The sequence below is a fragment of the Calliopsis andreniformis genome, chromosome 7 (genome assembly GCF_051401765.1).
Source record: "Calliopsis andreniformis isolate RMS-2024a chromosome 7, iyCalAndr_principal, whole genome shotgun sequence".
Classification (NCBI taxonomy): Eukaryota; Metazoa; Arthropoda; class Insecta; order Hymenoptera; family Andrenidae; genus Calliopsis; species Calliopsis andreniformis.
The window spans coordinates 11905111-11923189 of record NC_135068.1 but is presented as its reverse complement, the minus strand read 5'-3'; the positions used below and the strand labels follow the sequence as shown (position 1 = coordinate 11923189).

Genomic DNA, 18079 nt, shown 5'->3' with positions numbered 1-18079 from the left:
GTTAAGTTTTTCGTACGAATATCGTATTTTTATAGAAAAAATGAAGAGCTGGTAACAAGCACAGCCCTTGAGAACAGATTCCATTGATCATAAACCAGGACTATTGCTCCAGGAAAATGCTACAGTATTTTTTTGCTGTCTCATAAGAAGAAAAAAATTGCCAAAGGTCGTTTTTGTTACGAGCTCTCCAAAGTAGTCACATTCAATGCTAATTTTTTAATCGAGAAATAGGTTTTTAACGTCTGTCGTGCATAGAAGTTACACAGTAGATTATCCTTAGAGAACCAGGAACATACGAAACGGACAAGTCAGTCGAAAACACTGATAACACTTCCAAGAATAACTTAGAGTACGCACAGGATCGAGTAGTAGAACTTCCATTTGTTACTTCTTTACTTTTCTATCGTAGAGACCGAAAAATGACCTCAGTTGAAATTCTCGAGCGAGACGTGTGTACTCGTAATTCGATTTTTCTGTAGGCTGTCTGTCTTTCTATACCTTAAGTAGATATAAACTGTGTAGAGATATAATTTAGCAGATTGTATTACATGTACAAGAAGGATATGTTGCATCATTTTGTTGAATTATCGCGAGAGACCTGTTAAACAGAAAATGTGGATGTATTTATCTATGTTCCAGTTCACTAAGTCGAGGGAATGTCACACAGATACACACACAGAGAGAAAGTAAAATTTTCTTCCGCTGATAAGTAAACGTAACATATCATCGCGTTCACGTGGAACACACGACTTGTATTTTTCTCGCTGATAATGCGTCGGGTTCGACAATGCGCTGAATAAATTTGTTCATTTTCCTTTGGAGTCATTCTAACGTGAGATTTTACTGGAAAAAAAGGATTCTAATAAAATACTTTTTTTGTACATCAGAATTTGCTCTCGTTTTATTTTTTTCCCTCATTATAGGAATCGTTACTTCAGTTTACCTTGCCATTGAATATTAATTGCCCTGTTTCAATTGCATAATATTCTTGCATCATTTTGCAAGGTTATTTAACGATAACAGCGACTTTTATCGCTTAAGAAGAAGTCTTAATGCACTGGACTTACCTTCGCGAAGAGTCTAAGTCGAAACAAACTCGAATAACCGATGAAGACTCCTGAAAGTCTGTTCCGTCGACTGCTCTGCACGGCTACTAGCGCCACACTGTCTCTGGACCCTCTGCACTGTTTACATCTGCCAAGTCATAAAAGTCAAAGCAATATAAATAGTGTTGTTAGTATACTTCAGAAATTGAGATCGTGTTGACGTTCCAAACTTTTGGAATAAATTCAAATGAAATTTCCCGCTTAGAATAATGTGAATTCGTACCAGTTTCTCGTGAAACTAGGAATCTATTCGGGGACATCATAAAGAAATTCTATTTCCGTTCTTACAGGTACTTTAGTACATGTACAAATGCTTAAATACTATTCAGTTATTTTTACATGACACTGTAGAGTGGAAAGAGTCGTTTTTAACTTTCTCCTTTCCGTATGTTGTTGTCATGTGATATAATATTTTCTCTTCCTCTGAGATTGGCCCTGGCGCGCCTGACATCAAATCTCGACCCTCGCTGGTTTTGGGGAATGCTATTACGCTTCTTATGCTTTCTGCATTGCAGAGTATACAGATTAATCGATCCAGTCCTTCAAAATAATGCAACGTTTCAGCTGGGGCTCACTTTGATACTTTATCGATTAAATTAAAAGTAAATTACCTAGAGCGATACCACCATGAGGTGGAGCACCATATTCCAAAGCATTAAGCAGATGGGTTAACTGTGAATCGTCTATATTTAATATTTTCAGTATCTCTTTTTGCAATTGCGTTTTGTGAATCCGTATGGAGCCTCCTGCGATCTCTGAACCATTCAGAACTAGATCATAATGCAATCCCTTAACCTATAAAATAAACATTTTATTTTTCAAAATGGAGAAGAATAACCTCGAAACTTCTGAGGCTTTGAAGAATACCTTCAGAGGATCCTTGGAAAGATACTGGAGATCATCTGGATGAGGCTGTGTAAAGGGATGATGCATTGTCTCTAATTTATTTTTGGCTTCATCAAATGAAAACAATGGAAAGTCAGTGATCCATACAAGTTCATTGCCAAGACTACGAACCGTCTGCCCTTTCCTCTCTAATATATTTGCAAATTCATTGCGTATTCTTCCCAATAATGATTGCTGCAAATATAAATAGTATAATACCATATTTAGGCATACTTTGTAACTACTAAATTTATATCTACCGTAGGAAGTTTTTTTCCTAAAGCTATGAACACAACGTCCCCTTCATTTAACCCTAGCTGCTCTTCTATGTGTCCTTTTATAATATTTGAGTAAATTTTGTTTCCTTTCATTTTTTGTTTGTCCTCCATCTTCAAGTAAATCAGTTTCACAGAAGGAAAATCACGTTCGTGTGTCGAAATACTTTCTTTGCTAGATTTTGTGAGATAAGCCTGAAATGTGAATGCAATCCTTATCATATGAAAGCAAAAAATAAGAAAATAGTTTGTTTGTAAACCTACATGCTTATTAGGAAAAACTAAGGCATATATCTCGTAGTTTTTACACCATTCCATTTCTAAATTCTCCTCCAATGCTGTAGAATTAATCATTTCTGTGAGCCTGTGTAGCTGAAATATTGATACTATTATTATTTTTAAAAAATTGGAGTAAATATATTGAATTCTTACTTTTTGTGGTATCCTCAGATCTGGCTTATCTGTACCATATAATTCCATAGCTTGGCTGTACGTTAGGCGTTTAAAAGGGCTAGCTATGGCTTCTGATTCCTCAGGCCAAGAATACACTAATAAATTTTCAATTAATTCCATTATTCCCTCGCGATCAACAAAGGACATTTCTATATCTAGCTATAAAATAACGTAATCTAGTATTATTTTTGTACACTGTATATATTCCCAAGCAATTACACACCTGCGTAAATTCAGGTTGCCTGTCAGGCCTCCCAGTTTCATCTCTATAACATCTGGCAACCTGGAAGTACCTATCAAAGCCACCCACCATTAGCAGCTGCTTGAATTGTTGAGGACTTTGTACTAATGAATAAAACTGTCCTGGATGTTGTGTAGGGACTATAAATTCTTGAGCACCCTGGACCAAAAAGATTCTGCAAATACTTTTTAAAATTCTACAGCAAACTTTGCAGCTTTGATATACTTACTCCAGGAGTGCTCTTAAAAAGTGTGGGAGTTTCTATGTCAACAAAATCGCATTCCTTGATTAAATAGTCTCTCATTTTTGCAATAACTTGAGAGCGTAATCTCAAATTTCTTTGCAGTTTGGGGTACCTCAGGGCCAGGTACCTGTACTTCAACTGCAAGTTTTCTTTTGCTTCGTTAAATTCTCTGATAAAAAGAGGAAGATCTGATGTTGCAGTATTCAGAATTTCTATGGACTCTATTTGTACTTCAATGTCTCCAGTCTTCATTTTTGGGTTATTAAGACCCTTTGGTCTCTCTACTACTGTACCTGTTACAGCTAATACACTTTCAAATTTGCAAGCATGTATTAGGTTCTTCAAATCTGTTCTCTGAAATAAAATGATAGTTTTTTTTTTTATTTTTGAGAGTCATAAGTGTTAACTCACATGATCTTCTATTATAAGCTGAGTAGAACCATAGGAATCTCTTAGTGTCGCAAATTTATTCATTCTTTGGTACTCAAGCCATCCACAGAGATGAACATTATCTCCTACATTTTGAATATTCAATTCACCACAAGTGTGAGTCCTTGAAACATACTTGTTAACTGGTTTTGTGTTTTTCTTCTCTGGAATTTCTTTAGTGGCAGCCAAATTATGTGTGTAGGCTACCGGTGCAGAACAATGTTTCTTAATCTGTTATAATAAAACAAAAATTATACAAAAACAGCAACAAGGACGATAGTAACTATTGTTTAACTTGGACTTAACTTTTGACTGCGTAAATTGTTAGCAAGAAACAATTTGAGAGAGTGATTTCTCAGTGTTACACAATTTCGAAATTGGAACATTGTCTTTAAAATAAATAATAAGCTTGGAAAATTTAACGAAGATTCAAATTATAATAAACAATATTGGATAGTCACTACACTACTTCGCACGCATAGTGCTCTCACTTGAGGCAAAGATTCTTAAACTGTACAAATACACAGATATAAAAAAATTCCATACAGAAGCAGAATAATTGACTAAAATTCTCGTTTTCTGATTCCTTCTGTTCACTTTCGCTGTGTATATCAAAAAATAAGTGGAGGCAATATTGGTTAAGTTTGCTTTCAAAATTTAGATAGTTTATGGCATTACCAGTGGCGCACAGGCCATCTGTTGAGGAATATTTTATGCAAATCTCTTTTTAGTTTGCACTTCCACCACTTGTGTCACTCTAGAAGGTCTCTCAAAAAGAAGAGTGTCTTATCTACAAGGTATCATAATTATTCTATGGTATTTGTTTTGATGCTTGTCTAATGCGCGGTTACATGTCAAAGTAATAAAAAATGGTATGTTTATACATTATTAAATAAAAAAATAGTTGAAGATTCTATTACTCTTATCTTTGACAAATTATTTTTCTTTTCAGTTACCCTTGTCGTTGCTGAGGACTGCTCAGAACCATCCTATGGTACGTTTTTAATGTTCTGTAAAAAGAAGAAACTGTAATTACTATGTAGTCGCTTATTTAATTAATTGAATGTAATATATTCTAGCTCGTCGAGCTCAAGAATGGAGAAACTTACAATGGACACTTGGTCAGCTGCGATAGTTGGATGAACATAAACCTCAGAGAGGTTATATGCACCTCGAGGGTAATTTCTCAAAAATTCTTTAAGTACTCTCAGGAATCTTTCGGCGCCACGAATTTATATTTCTGTTTCGTTTGTCCAGGATGGAGACAAATTTTGGAGGATGCCAGAATGCTACATTCGAGGCAGCACAATTAAATATTTAAGAATACCAGATGAGGTTATAGATATGGTCAAAGAGGATGTGCAAATGAAGTCGAGAGGTCGTGGAGAAATGAAGGGAAGAGGGCAAAGTCAAAGAGGTCGAGGCAGTGGAAGAGGTATGATGTTTCTATTTTTTTAAGTATTTTTGCCATGTGTATCCTGTTGCCCAGTGTCGGAAACTATTTCTTCACCTGGATATAACTGAATCTTGCAGAACAGTATTTTATGTGTAATTATTTTGCAAGTAGTTAATTTTAGATTTAATATACTGTATTTATTTTGCTTGCTATTGTAAAGGATTTATCATGGTTTTTTCCCTCCAGGTACTTTTGGTCGTGGCGGAAGGGGACCAGCGCCTTTGGGTCGTGGAGGGGGTAACCAGGGGGGAAATAAGTCGCAAAATAAACCGAGAACTAAATGAAAATCGTGTTATCATTCTAGGCCAATATATATGATTATTTGTTAGCCTTTTTTACATCTGTATTTATTCCTACTTCTCCCACAAGTATTTTTACTATTTTTCGAATATAGACGATTGGGGAACTATGGAATGTACCTTGACTCTGTAACAATAATTGAAAATGCGATTAGGATGCAAAGAATAGATGTGGTTTATAAAAAAGAAAAATATTTATTTCATTTACACGAAATAGAAGACATAAAACGTATTCTCCTTGATCTATTATACACAATCCTTAAATGCTACTCGTGGAATAAAAGTTAAATAGTATTATACAGTACTAACGTGAATTATTTATTGCATCTTTAAAAGAATAATAATTCGATTATAATTCTATTGCGTCACTTGTCCTTAAAATTTGTCACATTAATGAAAGAAAAATGCAGATCGATACAAATATGACTTATGTGGTAATGTTTAATACACAATGACAAGTGTGTATCTTGTATACTGTTTTGTTCCATATGATTCTGTAAAAAAAAAAATAAGAAATAAAATATAAAAAACTGTCAAAAAATACGAAGTTCTTTAATTGATTGATAGTTACCTATAGTTGAAGTTGAAAATGTGTGTGATGAAAATGAACTTTATTTATCGTCCCTCAACTGCAATAAAACAATTTTTACTAGAATAGAATCTCACAAATATGAGTACACGTTAAATAATAAAATACTTACTGTAAGATGCCAAGTCTATTTCATCTGGCAATTCTGTGATATTAACGTCGAATCTTTCCTGGACGTCATTCAATATTTTGGCATCACTTTCGTCACTTACTAACGTAATAGCAAGACCCTGCAACATGTGAATAAAAATGTTAGCGTAAGAATAGATTGAAGAATAGACATTGCGAAATGTATTAAATATATTCACCTTGGTACCAAAACGACCAGCTCTGGCTACTCGATGTAGGTATGTGTCGGAGTCTTCTGGCATGTCGTAATTGAAAACTATGTTTACACGTTCTATATCCATTCCACGACCAAACAAATTTGTAGCTACGAGGATTCTCTGAAAAAGAGGAAATATTCATAAATAATCATTTTATTACCTAAAAATATTCTGTTTCTGAATTTCTAAAAACGTAGAAGGATTATAGAATTTAAAATTACTGCTTACTTTTTGGAAATCTTTGAACTGTTGATATCTCGATAATCGCTCTTCCTGTGTCATTCCTCTGTGTATTCCAATAGCAGGGAAATTCTGTTCTGTTAAAAGTTGCGCCAATGCCATACACCTTTGTACAGATTTTACAAAGATAACAACCTACAGCATAGTTCAAGATAAAAAGTCGAGATTATAGCGACTGAATTTGTGGAAAGATCTTGAATTAAATAGATGAAACATATTCCTGCGGACAAACCTGATTGAATTCAAGAACATCAAGTAATTCAAAGAGCTTCTTGTTCTTTTCATTCTCCTTAAGCTTGACGTAATGCTGTTGGAGACCGTGCAATGTGAGCTTCGCTTCATCATCCACATAGACTTCCATGGGCTGCGCAGAGAATGTTTTTTACAAGATTATCTATTTTACCCTAACGCCAATATACCTTGATAATTTTTAGACACAACAGAACGGTTCTTTTCCTGACCAAACTTCAATTCTCATTGAAGCGAAGAATACAAAAAGAATTTATGAATGGAATTCACTTATTGAAACTTATTGAAAATCAGAAATAATGAGACATATAAAACAGTTCACTATAAAAGAATGGAAACAAATGATGCGAGGAATTAGAGTATCAACACTGGAACTAGCTCAGGAAGAGTCAAAACGACTCGTGCTTATTTTTTAAGCATATTTTAATTCTTCAAAAAAATGCTATACTTTTGATGAACCTCAGAGAGCTGAAATTTTGGAAATTAGTTAAAAATAAGCGTAAATTGGTAGTTCTAGTGTCGATACAAAAACTGTCCCAATTTCTCCCGCTTCCTTGCTGACAATTTTGACGTGAAAATTCTTTTCTACAAAAGAAAATGTGTTAGATATCGAGAACTCGATCGATTCAGTTCTTATGTTTCATATTCTTTTTATCCTCTTATGTGTCGATCGGATTAGTCATACTGGTTACATACGGTCCGGCGACTTCCATATCTCTGGGCAGTGCCAACAACGAAAACTCAGCTGCCACCCCAACAGAAATAAGATGGCGCACCCATGAATGTTCTGTCACATCCGTTGGCCACTCGATGCCAAAAATCTTCTCCAAAAATTCTGGCGCATTCGGAATGTGCCCAGAATCGGTTGGTACCTCGTTATATCACGAAACCCAAGGGCTCCAAGACTAATACCGCGACTTAACAATGCGTTTACACGAACAGACTTTATCTCTCGCTCATTTCACGTGCAGATGGGAACGATCGTGAACTACGAACACTTCCATTGCTGTCCAATTTCACTCCTAATCGATTATTGACCTCCACTAGCTCTGCGCTAATTACCAAAATGCGTCGTCTCGATTCGAATATGGAACGCGATTCTACAGGCAATCGTAGAGAAATATCCTATTCTAACACCCCCAGTTTCCCACGTGTCCTCTTGCATCTTCTTTCTTGCGCTCTTCTGTCTTCAGGTCGTCTTGAAGTCTTCTTAGCCCCCCACCCAGATCGATACTTGCTGCTCTAACTCGTTTAAAAGCTACCCCTCCCTGCCTCGATTATTGACCATACGAATGCAGACTTTTTTTTCCACCCAACCCATCCCGATTTGAATATTGAAAGCATATTGAATATTGGTAATTTTAAAGGATAATATCGAAGACGAGAACTAAATAAAATTGTGTGTGTGTTTTTTAAAGTCATCTTGATTGACTAGAAACGATTGAAACGAAGATCTCTTTCCTTTTGGAGGACTTTGGAGCAGCAACTCGTTTCAAGTTGTGGAACTTGATATTTCGATCAAAATCCAAGGACATCGAGGGGCGTTTTTTTTGTTTTCGGTTATTGAACTCTGTCACTTCTTCAAAGTGCTGTGTCTAACTAGCCTAACCCGCGGGTGCGCCGTCAATGATATTTAGAGTATGGTCTGAGCTTTGTCCTGGGTACGAATACAGGGCCAACGAAGTAGGAGCAATCGAAGATCGAAGTGAAGAGGAAGATTGGTTAATTACATCTTGCATGAATTTTTTGCAGACAGGGCGTATCTCCTTGGACAATGTGGCGCTGAACATCATCACTTGCTTGCCGTGTGGAGTGCTTCGAAATATCTCCTGTACATCCCTACGCATGTCTGTGAAACAAATTTTAACAAGTTTAATTGATATTCTGGACATTAGAGACGTTTGAAACCTCGAGAGGTTCTAACCTCTGTTAAAAATACAAAAAAATTGAATTTATTGATAATTACCTAGCAATTCAAGCATCTTGTCGCACTCATCGAGTATAAAATGTTTCAGGTGCTTCAGATTTAGTTTCTTATTTCGAACAAGAGCGAGGATACGGCCTGGCGTTCCCACAACGATGTGAGGACACGTGTTCTTCAGAACTTCTTCGTCTTTCTGAATTGGCAAGCCTCCAAAGAATACTCCAACCTTTAATTTGAACAATACATTATTAATAAAACCATATTTTAGTGAAATTGAAGCTGTAACTATTGATTTAAGAATCTTCGTCAGTGGTAGGTGGTAGTGGATAGTTCGTCATCACTATTTTATAAGAGCATGTGTTTCATCATGTGAAGAATCTTTCATACTAAAGCTAAATAATGTCAGTGATAATATTTACCTTCACATGTGGCATGTATTTGCTGAATCTCTCGTACTCTTTACTGATTTGGAAAGCAAGCTCTCTCGTGTGGCACATCACAAGAACGTAGACTTGGTTTTCAGTTAATTCTAATTGTTGCAGTGTTGCTAACACGAACACAGCTGTCTTTCCCATACCAGATTTCGCTTGGCACAATATATCCATGCCAAGTACTGCTTGAGGAATACATTCATGTTGTACTGTGAACAATAAATAAACAAAATTATTATCTCAGTTTAAAAACTATAAAACACTTCATGAGTCTTCAGCTGTATTTTCAGTTTACTGATAATTCATTCACAGAAAATCTGTTGTCCCTATCTAGCTATCATCATTATACCCAACAGTATGGTGCATCTAAACATATCATAAGAAGAATTCCATTAAAAATAAGATATAATTACCTTCAGAAGGGTGCTCAAAACCGCAGTCAACAATTGCACGCAATATTTCAGGTTTAAGAAGGAAGTCCCTAAACCCGCTGCTATGAATAGATACGTATGTGCCCTTGACTTCTTTCTTAGCAGGAATATCCCCACTTCCGTCGACTACTTGCTCAGTCTGTTCCTCATCTTCATAATCCAGAAGATCATCATTATCTGCCATCTTTGTATATGTGTGTGTCTATCAGACTGCTAGAATTTGATACATTACTTAGCAACAATGAACAATATTTACACAAAAAACGTGTTCATTTAGAAAATCGAGAAACTTAATACATTCGCGGAAATTAAGTATTTAAGACTAGAAGGTTAAGAAGTCTTTACTTCATCTTACATTTTAGAAGTTTCTTATAGTCCTTCAAGAAAAAAAAATGCAAAAAGTTGTTTATATTATGGGGTACAATACTCAGCTGTATATACTTTGAAAATAACGATTCTAGCAAGTTCTCAGTCATAAATAAATTCTAATACGCTGAAGCAGAATGGGTAAGCATTAACGCGCCTGCTTCAACGATAACGATTTTTGTAGAAACTGTACACGTAATGTAACCGCCATTTTAGTGACGCTATACCGTCTACCGCAGAAAAACAAATTTGCGAAATAATTGCAATAAATTATGTTCTAGGTTTCTAATAAACGTCCCACGTATCAGTTTCTACTACAAAAATATACAAAAAAGAATAACTGCAATGGATATTAAGATTTACAGATCTCTTCACGTTTTGCTTGGATCATACGGGTAAGAGACAAACACTTGTGCTTTGTTTTATTTCTAGAATGCAATACGTTTCTTATAAAAAAACTACTGACTGCAATCGAATTTTCAGAATATTCTTAATTCAACTTATAGTGTCTTTCGAGTGGATTGGTATTTGACAGAGAAATAAAAATGGATTAGAAACGATGAAACTTACCTCCGAACGAAACTTCGACAAACTGACGCTCACTGCTACTACGCTCAGTGCGGTCGTTACAACTTCTTGTAACTGATTCCGGAAGACTGGTGGCGCCAACTGTGCGATATGCCTGAAAAAGAGAGGCTTTATTAAAGAAAACACAGAAAATATACTTTATTCTTGGATATTTATTGCAGAATATTAATCTAGGTTTCTGTATGGAAACTTTTGTCAAATGTAAGTGTTAATATTAGTTATTTATTATTTGTGAGTTTCTTATTTTTAGAGGAAGAGAAACCGGATGTTTGTGAAGGAATGGGACACTACAAAAATGGCGGACTTTTTGAAAGCTGAATCCAAAGCAAAAATTTCTTATAAGATAAAATATTAAATTTTGTATATTTCTTAAATCTTTAACTTGAAAATAAATCTAGGAGAATCATAAATAAAGCTTGATCATGCCACTGGATAAGAATGCTACAGATTCTAAGACAATCAGTTTTCTAAGTCAATATTAAAATATTTCGGACGTTGTGTATCGTTTAAATATGGTAAAGTTTATTTAATAACATCACAGATACAATAATTATGTACACAATCGTCTGAGAAAACGCGAGCCCCGTGACCAGACGTTTTCAGCTATCCCATTGTCAATGTAAGCACTGAAGTACTAAGTTTCAGATAAAGGTGCTCCGTAAGGGCGGACATTCGACAAGTTTCGGAATAGAAACCTTGACTCTCGAACTCGTATTACAGTCCAGAATGACCTGCCTCGTCCTAGACAAATGCTTATGCTTGCATTACAGTTTTCTAAATTCATTAATACATAGTTAACAGCCGCCATTACGCTCGACGACCCTGTTACAAGTTGTCTTCCGACGAGGACAGTTTATCGAATACGTAGAGTTTCAATTGAGCGTCGTGCCTCTGCGGGGGCGCGGCAGACTCGGGCTTCACCATCTGCGAGGCACACGGAGGATCTATGTTACGGGACAGTAAAGTGTGATTGAGCTCGGGCATCAAGGCAGTTGGATCCTTTAGAGGCAATGTCACTTCTCTCAGAGAGTCTGTGGGTGAGGGAGGAAGCACCACTTTCTCGGGAGCGTTTTGAATAAATATGACTCTGGAAAATGTTTTATGAATGTTTAAACCATCGAATGCCATTTCAGGGAACATTAAAATCTATTTTTCTTAACCACTTAGGTGTACGTAGCCTGGAGTTAGATTATACTGCCCAACGATGGAGAAAAGCAGTGTCTGCTAAACATATTTTACTGCTATTTTGCGTTAAAACAATACGCAAAATGGATGCAGAAAACTTAGTTTCATATTTTTCTGTAGTTACTGCCTTTCTTTATAATTGGGAAGAGTCTGTGAGAATGAGATTTACCTGTTAAGTGCTCGCCACTTTCTGCATAGCATAATGTATGTTTTGCATTGAATGTACATAAAGACTAAGCCTCCTGTGGAGCCGATTACGACGACTATTAGCTTAGTCCAGAAAGACCAGTCCACGAATCCACGTCGAGCCTCTTCCACAGAACGTTCGACAAGTACATATAATGACCAAGCTACGCAGAGTGCAGCTACTGCATGGAAAACGACTGTGCACCACAGTTTGCGGACCTCTGCCACCGACATTTCAAGTTTTTCCCACTGGAAAACAGTAATTACTTTGTTTCAAGGCTCAGAGTAATGAAAGAGTCATTCAGAAGTTCATTGAGGATGAAATGCACACGATGCATAGAAATATATGATAATACCTCGCAGAATGGTTTTGTTTTAGCATTCATAATGAACGTGAATTTACATAATTCACAAGCACGCGTATCTGAAGCCTTTATCCATTGTTGAAGACAAGCTTGGTGCACGTAACGCAAACTGCCGTTGCAATAACAAGGTGCAAATAGAGGGGCACCTTCTTCACCCTCGCAATGACATATTCTACAATAAAAAAAAAGAAAACATATTCATTTTACATAGTATTTTGGTAAGAAAATGTTAGTTTTACAAATTTACCTGCAGATATCATGATTACTTGAGGACAGTGCGCTCACAGATGAATGACAATGATCTGGTATGATAGTAACTACAGTTGCATATGCTGACTCCTGAAAGATAAACAGAGGAACAAGAAAGAAGAAATGAAATTGTACTTGTTGATCTCTGGAAAAAATTTTGAAGGAAAATAATTAAAAAAAATTACTCTTGGCGTCCATTCTGGTAAACCTTCACCACCAGCAGGGCTATTGTTATTGGAAGGACCAAGAGACAGAGGTGGTTGCCAGTCAGGCGGATTAACATTGATCTGGTGAACCGGCATCACTCTCTGACCTCAGTGAAAATGTGATCAGTGACAAACATTAGTGAGACTCATCTTAACAAGTGTTTGGTACTTTTATCCCCATTGGTATCATGGTTCACATGAGAAGACCTTCTCCCATAATTTCTGATATTCAGTGCATATCTACGGACCTGAAATTATAATGTATCTTAAAATTAAAATATTGTGAGGCTGATAACTCAACTGCAAATGTTAGCACAAATTTATGTTTTCATAAACAGTATCAGAAAAGTGTTTCTACCTAATTAGAGATTTATTTTTCCCTCCAAATACCATAAACTATATCTCAGTTTCTTGTAGAATTTTGTACACTTTTGTATATCAATATTTACCATAAATATGTAAAAGACCACAGTCTACTGATAACACTATTCTTAATTATAATTATAATTAGAAAATGCTCCAAAATTTGCATTTAAACTGTCAACATTAATCTAAAATTCTAAGTGTAAATAGCAAGCATTTATTAACATAAGTAATGCCTATTCACGTTGATAAGATTTGCAATGCAGCACATTAACTATGTCCACAGTTAATGCTTCAAAACATTTTGAATTATTCAAACAATTCTACAATAAAATCTTACATATTTTTTACATTACAAACAGTTACAAGATTTCAGACTTTCTCTTCAGATTTATTTATAGATAATGATAAAGAATTTTTATATATTAGATAAGGATTTATTCTATTTTTCAAAAATCAATTTCATTCATATTCATTGCAGAATGCAGCATCCAACTCGAAATGTTACTTTGAACCACAAATAGAGCTTGCAACAAATATCATCTATTATGTAATTATATGAACTTGAAAAATAGAATACGTTATCAATGCTACACTAAATCTTATTTATAAATACTGTACAATAGAATCTGCTCTGTCACACATTTACTGTAAGCATTATCTCTTTTTGCTCAGGAATCTTTTGTCATTCATGAATAAATATTTATTTGTAAACATGCAGGGCATCTGTACAAAAGAAACTTCTATGAGATGTTCGTTCCACGAAAGAAAAAAACTCATTCGAATCCAGTGAACGCTGGTGCGACGCAGAGATAAGCGTGTGCTCGACAAAAAGAAAACAAAATCATTGGCGTCACATACATCTTTTTTCGTATCTGTGCAAATCGTAGCAGAAGCAATAACAGTTTTTCCGCTTAGTAACGATGATTCGCCAAGAAGGGCCTCGAGCCTGTTCAGTTTGGAGAGGTCAAAAGTGGCTGAAGAAGAGAACTCTCAGTATTTATTTCGATGGAGCCTGATCGAGCACCAAGGGGAAACGATTTTGACACTTCGCCCCGAGTCAATGACACAATATAGGAATATCTCTGATCCACTGCAGTTGCATTAAGTCCCACTAGTTTCGAGGCTCGAATTCCCTCGTAAGTCGGCCCTGATCTGTCACAGTTCACCGTTTTTGACGCACGCTGTCGGGCACATCAGTATTCAAAGATTACAACGAATACCGCCTTCGTCGCAGAGCAGTCCTTTCTCCATAACAGACTGTGTATCTCATTTCTCCTCTGATACGCCGCCATAACGCTGAGCGTAGGCGTGGCGTGCGCTCTGAGCCGACCAATCCACTCTTTGGAAGTGACATTGAGTCCAGAGTTGGGGAGAAATTTAAAATAGAAGCTTGGAAGCTCTCTGCCTCTGGCTGAATTCAATTTTTGTTTAGAAATTGAGTTGCAATCAATGAATTCCAATTTTCAGTGGGAGAATCAATGCGAAGGGATTTGGCAGAGAAGTATCGCAGAGATTTTATTCATGCAGATCCTTGGCGGTCTTAAAAATCAAATGAGTGACTTGAAGAACAGTACAAGTCTGTAATTAGCCATTTTTGAATAGTCTAAAATGTTTTTGGACTTGAACTGCTCTTCGATTCACAGATTTAATTACAGTTTTTATTTATTCTTTCGGCACAGAATAGTTTTTACATCCTTGTAGATCCTTAACAGTCTTTAAAATCAAGTGAGTGAGTTAAAGAACAGTACAAGTCTAAAATTAGTAATTTTTGAATAGTCTAAAATGTTTTTGGACTTGATCTGTTCTTCAATTACAGTTTCTGTTTATTCTTTTGACACAGAATAGTTTTTACATCTTTGTATTTGATAAAATAACTAATTCCAGAGGAAATCTATGGGGAAAGTTTCTTATTCTAGGGCGCATAAAATATTATGCAGTAGTTAGTATAAAAAGAAGTTTATCGCTAATATCCAACATCAGAGCACACATTCTTACTGTACATCATACATGGGACTCGTTTTAACATATACACGATCACATTTTCTGTAAAGCATAGAGAGTATGTGAATTGTTGCTACTGTGTTAAGAGTTGCTCGCTTGAGGAATCAGTTGGTTCTCTACTTGCATGTAGAACTGTTCTCCAAACCACTCTCTGTGCATTTCTAAATAACTGCAACATTAAAATCGTGTTAGAACCATAAAAAGCAGAGAATATTCGTGAATCATGATTACCTGAGAAACATGTCCAAATACTTTAACAGAACTTTGAGTTTCTTGCTTGGTATATCTGCCGAGTGAAGCAAGTCTGGTAATTTAACTAAAAATATAAAACAATAGTACAGTGCTCGTCACTTTCTCTTCATTAATATTTAATTAACAGGAATATTTACACACCAAATAGCCGAGTCAAGTGAATCGCTCCGTAATAAGTCGATGGGTTCAGAGGACCCTTAGACTTCGAAGACTCTGGCATTAATCTCCATTTATTCGATTGCTGAAGCAATGCGTTGACTTGTGCAGATGTAACAACCGGAAGTCTTAGCGTTACACCACGTGGGCTAGAACAACGAGAACTTGTACTTGCAATACTAGAAAAAAAGAAACGATCAATTCTGTAACTACAGAAATAACAAAAAAGAATTTTTAAGAGCTTAAATGTTACCTGGACAAGTTCCCAGTATCTTGCTTAATGTCTTCGTAAGAACGAAGCTGTCTGTTTTCATCGATAGAGCTCACTCTACACGATCTCAATCGTCGCTTAGAATTCGATAAAGTCTTCGACACATCCATTTCTGGATCGTGTTCTTGAAAAGGTGGCAAGTGAGCATACTCAGTGTCTTCGTATTCCTCTTTAACTAACACGTCCGAATTTCTAAAAAGAATAACCTTACATTAAATACACGATTTCTTCGCCTATTTCTTCAATTCCAAATTACATACTCCATTGGCTCTTCTTTGACAAGCGTTGGGTGTTCAGGGTACAGAAAAGAAGACTTTATACTGCAATACTGTTCTCGTTCTTGCCTATATAAAAGAAGATCGTGTAACGTGAAATCGAAATATATGCGCAATCCATCCGCGACTTCTCTGCATATATTAATTTCATTAATTGTTTTGTCTATTGTATTATTGGCTTTATTTCTCTGAGGCTTCTCTGGAATGTTCGTCAATTGCGATGTCGTGAAATGTTGCACCCAGGATTCTAAGATATTCGTGACAGTAGGCTGAGAAGGAAGAACTGCTAACTAAAATTTACAGTTATTATTATTTTAGAATTCTAGACTGTGCATTTTTATTAGCAGAAGGAATACCTTATTTTTGTTAATTATTAGATCATAATCTTGCTCTAAGAATCTCCTTAACGTAGTCCCTATATCTAAATCGATTCCAGGCTTCACACTCGCGCCAGACTGACTGCCACCTCCGCTGTCTTCGTCGTCGCTAGTTTCTCCAACATAATCAGAGCTGCTCTCTGTGTCCTCTTCAGTGATAACTTCTTCTGTATCATAATCAGCGTGTTGTCCTGAACTTCCATCCTCTGATGAGCCAGTTGTCGCGGACGTTGCTCGACTGCCGCCGCTTCTGGCTCTCCTTCGCGGCTCTCGGTTCTCTGACTCATTCAAACGATCAGACAGTTTGTGACTTCGTTTTTTACGTTCTCGTCGATACAAATAAGCTCCCCTAGTTACAGGATCAATTCAGAAATTCTATCTCTTCAAGTCTTTCGTTAAAGCAGCGTCTTGTTAGATACTTACAGTTGTAGCTGTGCCTTCTGTGCTAAGTCTCTTTGGAGTTGGCGATTTTCCTCAGTATCTTTTAATACGTATTCCTCTGTCACACAGCGGTCCCAGGAGGAATTCCATCCCTAGAATATTTCATTTTATGTAGTTTAATATGTATATTATAGAAATATGGAATCTGCAGTCTATGGTTTGTTCACTGAGTTAAGAATAAAAGATGATTCAATGCCCATATTGCTGATTACTAAGCTTGTAGTTACTGGTTGCAAATCATTTGTCAATTATTGATTTCATTTTGCAGCTGTAGTAATCAACTACACGAACAGATGATAGTTATCCTTTATCTACCTGGAAATGTATCAAGTACTCAACAGCCTTTCGTCCTCTCTGATCCTTATTAACTATAACATCGAGTACCTATAAAACAATTCTATAATAAATACATATTCCATTCAATTTTGCCTGAAGTACTGTGCTTTTCTAGGAGTATACCTTCGAGTCATACAGAACTTTCGCTTTAGTAGGATCAGGCTCGTAACAAAGAACTTTTTCACCGTCACAGAACTTGAATTTTGGTCCCCGAGTGGAAACCATTCCTTCCTATTAAACTTTTGGATCGAACTCTGAATCTCTTTCTCAAATAATTCAGTACCAAGGGAGATAATATTACTATCAAATTAGTATTCTCTGGATTTACATCATAACCTTGACCAACAACAATGAAATTTTCCAAATAGAGGAAAATGAGCTCTCACACAACAGACATAAAATATTGTTAAACAATATACCGAGGACAATTTCTCAGTCAGTGTTAAATTCTTCCATAAAATTGAATCATTCAGTTCGAATCTAAACAGTGTTTGAAGAAAATTTGCGGCAAAAGTATGCTATATAATGAGAGAAAATTAACGCACAAGTATACTGAAACTCGTTAAGTATATCAAATTCATTTACATTATTAAGTTCAGTACGATTTGATGAGATTCAAATCTCTTAACACAACAACGTATTAAATAAACCTATCATCACAGACGAAGCATAACTATGGACTTATACGAGTGAGCCTTAAATTAAATGTACATTTTTGCGATTTTCTTTCCTATTGTTTGCAATTTTGAGATACAGAATTATTGTAGGGAGCCTGTGATTTATTATGGTAAAATCTGGGGTCTCATAATTGTTTATTTATTGCAAAAATAGTGGTTGAAGGGTTTGATCGAAACATAAATTAATGCCAATAAGTTTCTAGC

General features: G+C 35.9%; 5 protein-coding genes and 1 long non-coding RNA gene across 8 annotated transcripts; 1 reads left to right on the top strand and 5 right to left on the bottom strand.

Moving 5' to 3' along the window:
- Positions 1–458: 458 nt before the first annotated feature.
- Positions 459–826, bottom strand: LOC143181830 (uncharacterized). Its single transcript, XR_013002349.1, has 2 exons — positions 676–826; positions 459–598 (listed from the first exon to the last, which is right to left on the bottom strand). It is a non-coding gene; the product is annotated as an uncharacterized LOC143181830 (long non-coding RNA).
- Asprs-m (aspartyl-tRNA synthetase, mitochondrial) lies at positions 709–4437 on the bottom strand. Its single transcript, XM_076381807.1, has 14 exons — positions 4428–4437; positions 4327–4329; positions 4180–4280; positions 3616–3864; positions 3190–3558; positions 2943–3119; positions 2699–2878; positions 2531–2638; positions 2252–2461; positions 1974–2186; positions 1718–1901; positions 1446–1646; positions 1068–1194; positions 709–843 (listed from the first exon to the last, which is right to left on the bottom strand). The coding sequence occupies exons 1-13, from the start codon at positions 4435–4437 to the stop codon at positions 1154–1156; spliced, it is 2046 nt and encodes a 681-aa protein (XP_076237922.1). The 3' UTR covers positions 709–843; positions 1068–1153.
- On the top strand, positions 4401–5692 carry LOC143181828 (U6 snRNA-associated Sm-like protein LSm4). The gene is made up of 5 exons (XM_076382487.1): positions 4401–4505; positions 4586–4627; positions 4713–4811; positions 4891–5068; positions 5276–5692. The coding sequence occupies exons 1-5, from the start codon at positions 4503–4505 to the stop codon at positions 5371–5373; spliced, it is 420 nt and encodes a 139-aa protein (XP_076238602.1). The 5' UTR covers positions 4401–4502; the 3' UTR covers positions 5374–5692.
- A 51-nt stretch (positions 5693–5743) lies between these two features.
- On the bottom strand, positions 5744–10575 carry Hel25e (ATP-dependent RNA helicase 25E). 2 transcript variants are annotated; one of them, XM_076382484.1, is made up of 11 exons: positions 10515–10575; positions 9561–9791; positions 9136–9356; positions 8759–8942; positions 8523–8641; positions 6776–6907; positions 6532–6678; positions 6286–6423; positions 6090–6207; positions 5960–6017; positions 5744–5882 (listed from the first exon to the last, which is right to left on the bottom strand). In XM_076382484.1, the coding sequence occupies exons 2-10, from the start codon at positions 9760–9762 to the stop codon at positions 6004–6006; spliced, it is 1275 nt and encodes a 424-aa protein (XP_076238599.1). In that variant the 5' UTR covers positions 9763–9791; positions 10515–10575; the 3' UTR covers positions 5744–5882; positions 5960–6003. The 2 variants fall into 2 exon arrangements, with proteins under 2 accessions (XP_076238599.1, XP_076238600.1); XM_076382485.1 differs by lacking the exon at positions 10515–10575 and adding an exon at positions 9934–9953.
- Positions 10576–11357: 782 nt separating this feature from the next.
- On the bottom strand, positions 11358–12822 carry LOC143181829 (E3 ubiquitin-protein ligase MARCHF8). Its single transcript, XM_076382488.1, has 5 exons — positions 12703–12822; positions 12516–12607; positions 12260–12440; positions 11887–12152; positions 11358–11619 (listed from the first exon to the last, which is right to left on the bottom strand). Exons 1-5 carry the CDS (start codon positions 12817–12819, stop codon positions 11358–11360), a joined length of 918 nt encoding a protein of 305 aa, XP_076238603.1. The 5' UTR covers positions 12820–12822.
- A 1605-nt stretch (positions 12823–14427) lies between these two features.
- Msl-3 (male-specific lethal 3) lies at positions 14428–17830 on the bottom strand. Of its 2 annotated transcripts, none has more exons than XM_076382481.1 (9): positions 17322–17830; positions 17178–17246; positions 16845–16954; positions 16401–16770; positions 16030–16334; positions 15752–15961; positions 15484–15677; positions 15322–15406; positions 14428–15259 (listed from the first exon to the last, which is right to left on the bottom strand). In XM_076382481.1, the coding sequence occupies exons 1-9, from the start codon at positions 17421–17423 to the stop codon at positions 15172–15174; spliced, it is 1533 nt and encodes a 510-aa protein (XP_076238596.1). In that variant the 5' UTR covers positions 17424–17830; the 3' UTR covers positions 14428–15171. The 2 variants fall into 2 exon arrangements, with proteins under 2 accessions (XP_076238596.1, XP_076238598.1); XM_076382483.1 differs by having other exon boundaries at positions 15484–15647.
- Between the last annotated feature and the right edge of the window lie 249 nt (positions 17831–18079).

What these genes read in the sequence shown, in the direction of transcription:
- Asprs-m (XM_076381807.1), bottom strand. An exon ending in TAGGAAAAAAACTTCCTACG is followed by an intron (nt 2,187 to 2,251) that starts GTAGATATAAAT and finishes TTATATTTGCAG; the next exon opens with CAATCATTATTGGGAAGAAT. An exon ending in TTTCCAAGGATCCTCTGAAG is followed by an intron (nt 1,902 to 1,973) that starts GTATTCTTCAAA and finishes TTTATTTTATAG; the next exon opens with GTTAAGGGATTGCATTATGA.
- LOC143181828 (XM_076382487.1), top strand. An exon ending in CTGCTCAGAACCATCCTATG is followed by an intron (nt 4,628 to 4,712) that starts GTACGTTTTTAA and finishes AATATATTCTAG; the next exon opens with CTCGTCGAGCTCAAGAATGG. An exon ending in AGGTCGAGGCAGTGGAAGAG is followed by an intron (nt 5,069 to 5,275) that starts GTATGATGTTTC and finishes TTTTCCCTCCAG; the next exon opens with GTACTTTTGGTCGTGGCGGA.
- Hel25e (XM_076382484.1), bottom strand. Translation starts at nt 9,762, where the DNA reads ATGGCAGATAATGATGATCTTCTGGATTATGAAGATGAGGAACAGACT. An exon ending in ATGTTCTTGAATTCAATCAG is followed by an intron (nt 6,679 to 6,775) that starts GTTTGTCCGCAG and finishes ACTATGCTGTAG; the next exon opens with GTTGTTATCTTTGTAAAATC. An exon ending in AGTTCAAAGATTTCCAAAAA is followed by an intron (nt 6,424 to 6,531) that starts GTAAGCAGTAAT and finishes CCTCTTTTTCAG; the next exon opens with AGAATCCTCGTAGCTACAAA.
- LOC143181829 (XM_076382488.1), bottom strand. Translation starts at nt 12,819, where the DNA reads ATGCCGGTTCACCAGATCAATGTTAATCCGCCTGACTGGCAACCACCT. An exon ending in TACCAGAATGGACGCCAAGA is followed by an intron (nt 12,608 to 12,702) that starts GTAATTTTTTTT and finishes TTTATCTTTCAG; the next exon opens with GAGTCAGCATATGCAACTGT. An exon ending in AGTAATCATGATATCTGCAG is followed by an intron (nt 12,441 to 12,515) that starts GTAAATTTGTAA and finishes TTTTTATTGTAG; the next exon opens with AATATGTCATTGCGAGGGTG.
- Msl-3 (XM_076382481.1), bottom strand. Translation starts at nt 17,423, where the DNA reads ATGGTTTCCACTCGGGGACCAAAATTCAAGTTCTGTGACGGTGAAAAA. An exon ending in TAATAATTAACAAAAATAAG is followed by an intron (nt 16,335 to 16,400) that starts GTATTCCTTCTG and finishes TGTAAATTTTAG; the next exon opens with TTAGCAGTTCTTCCTTCTCA. An exon ending in TATTTGGACATGTTTCTCAG is followed by an intron (nt 15,260 to 15,321) that starts GTAATCATGATT and finishes TTAATGTTGCAG; the next exon opens with TTATTTAGAAATGCACAGAG.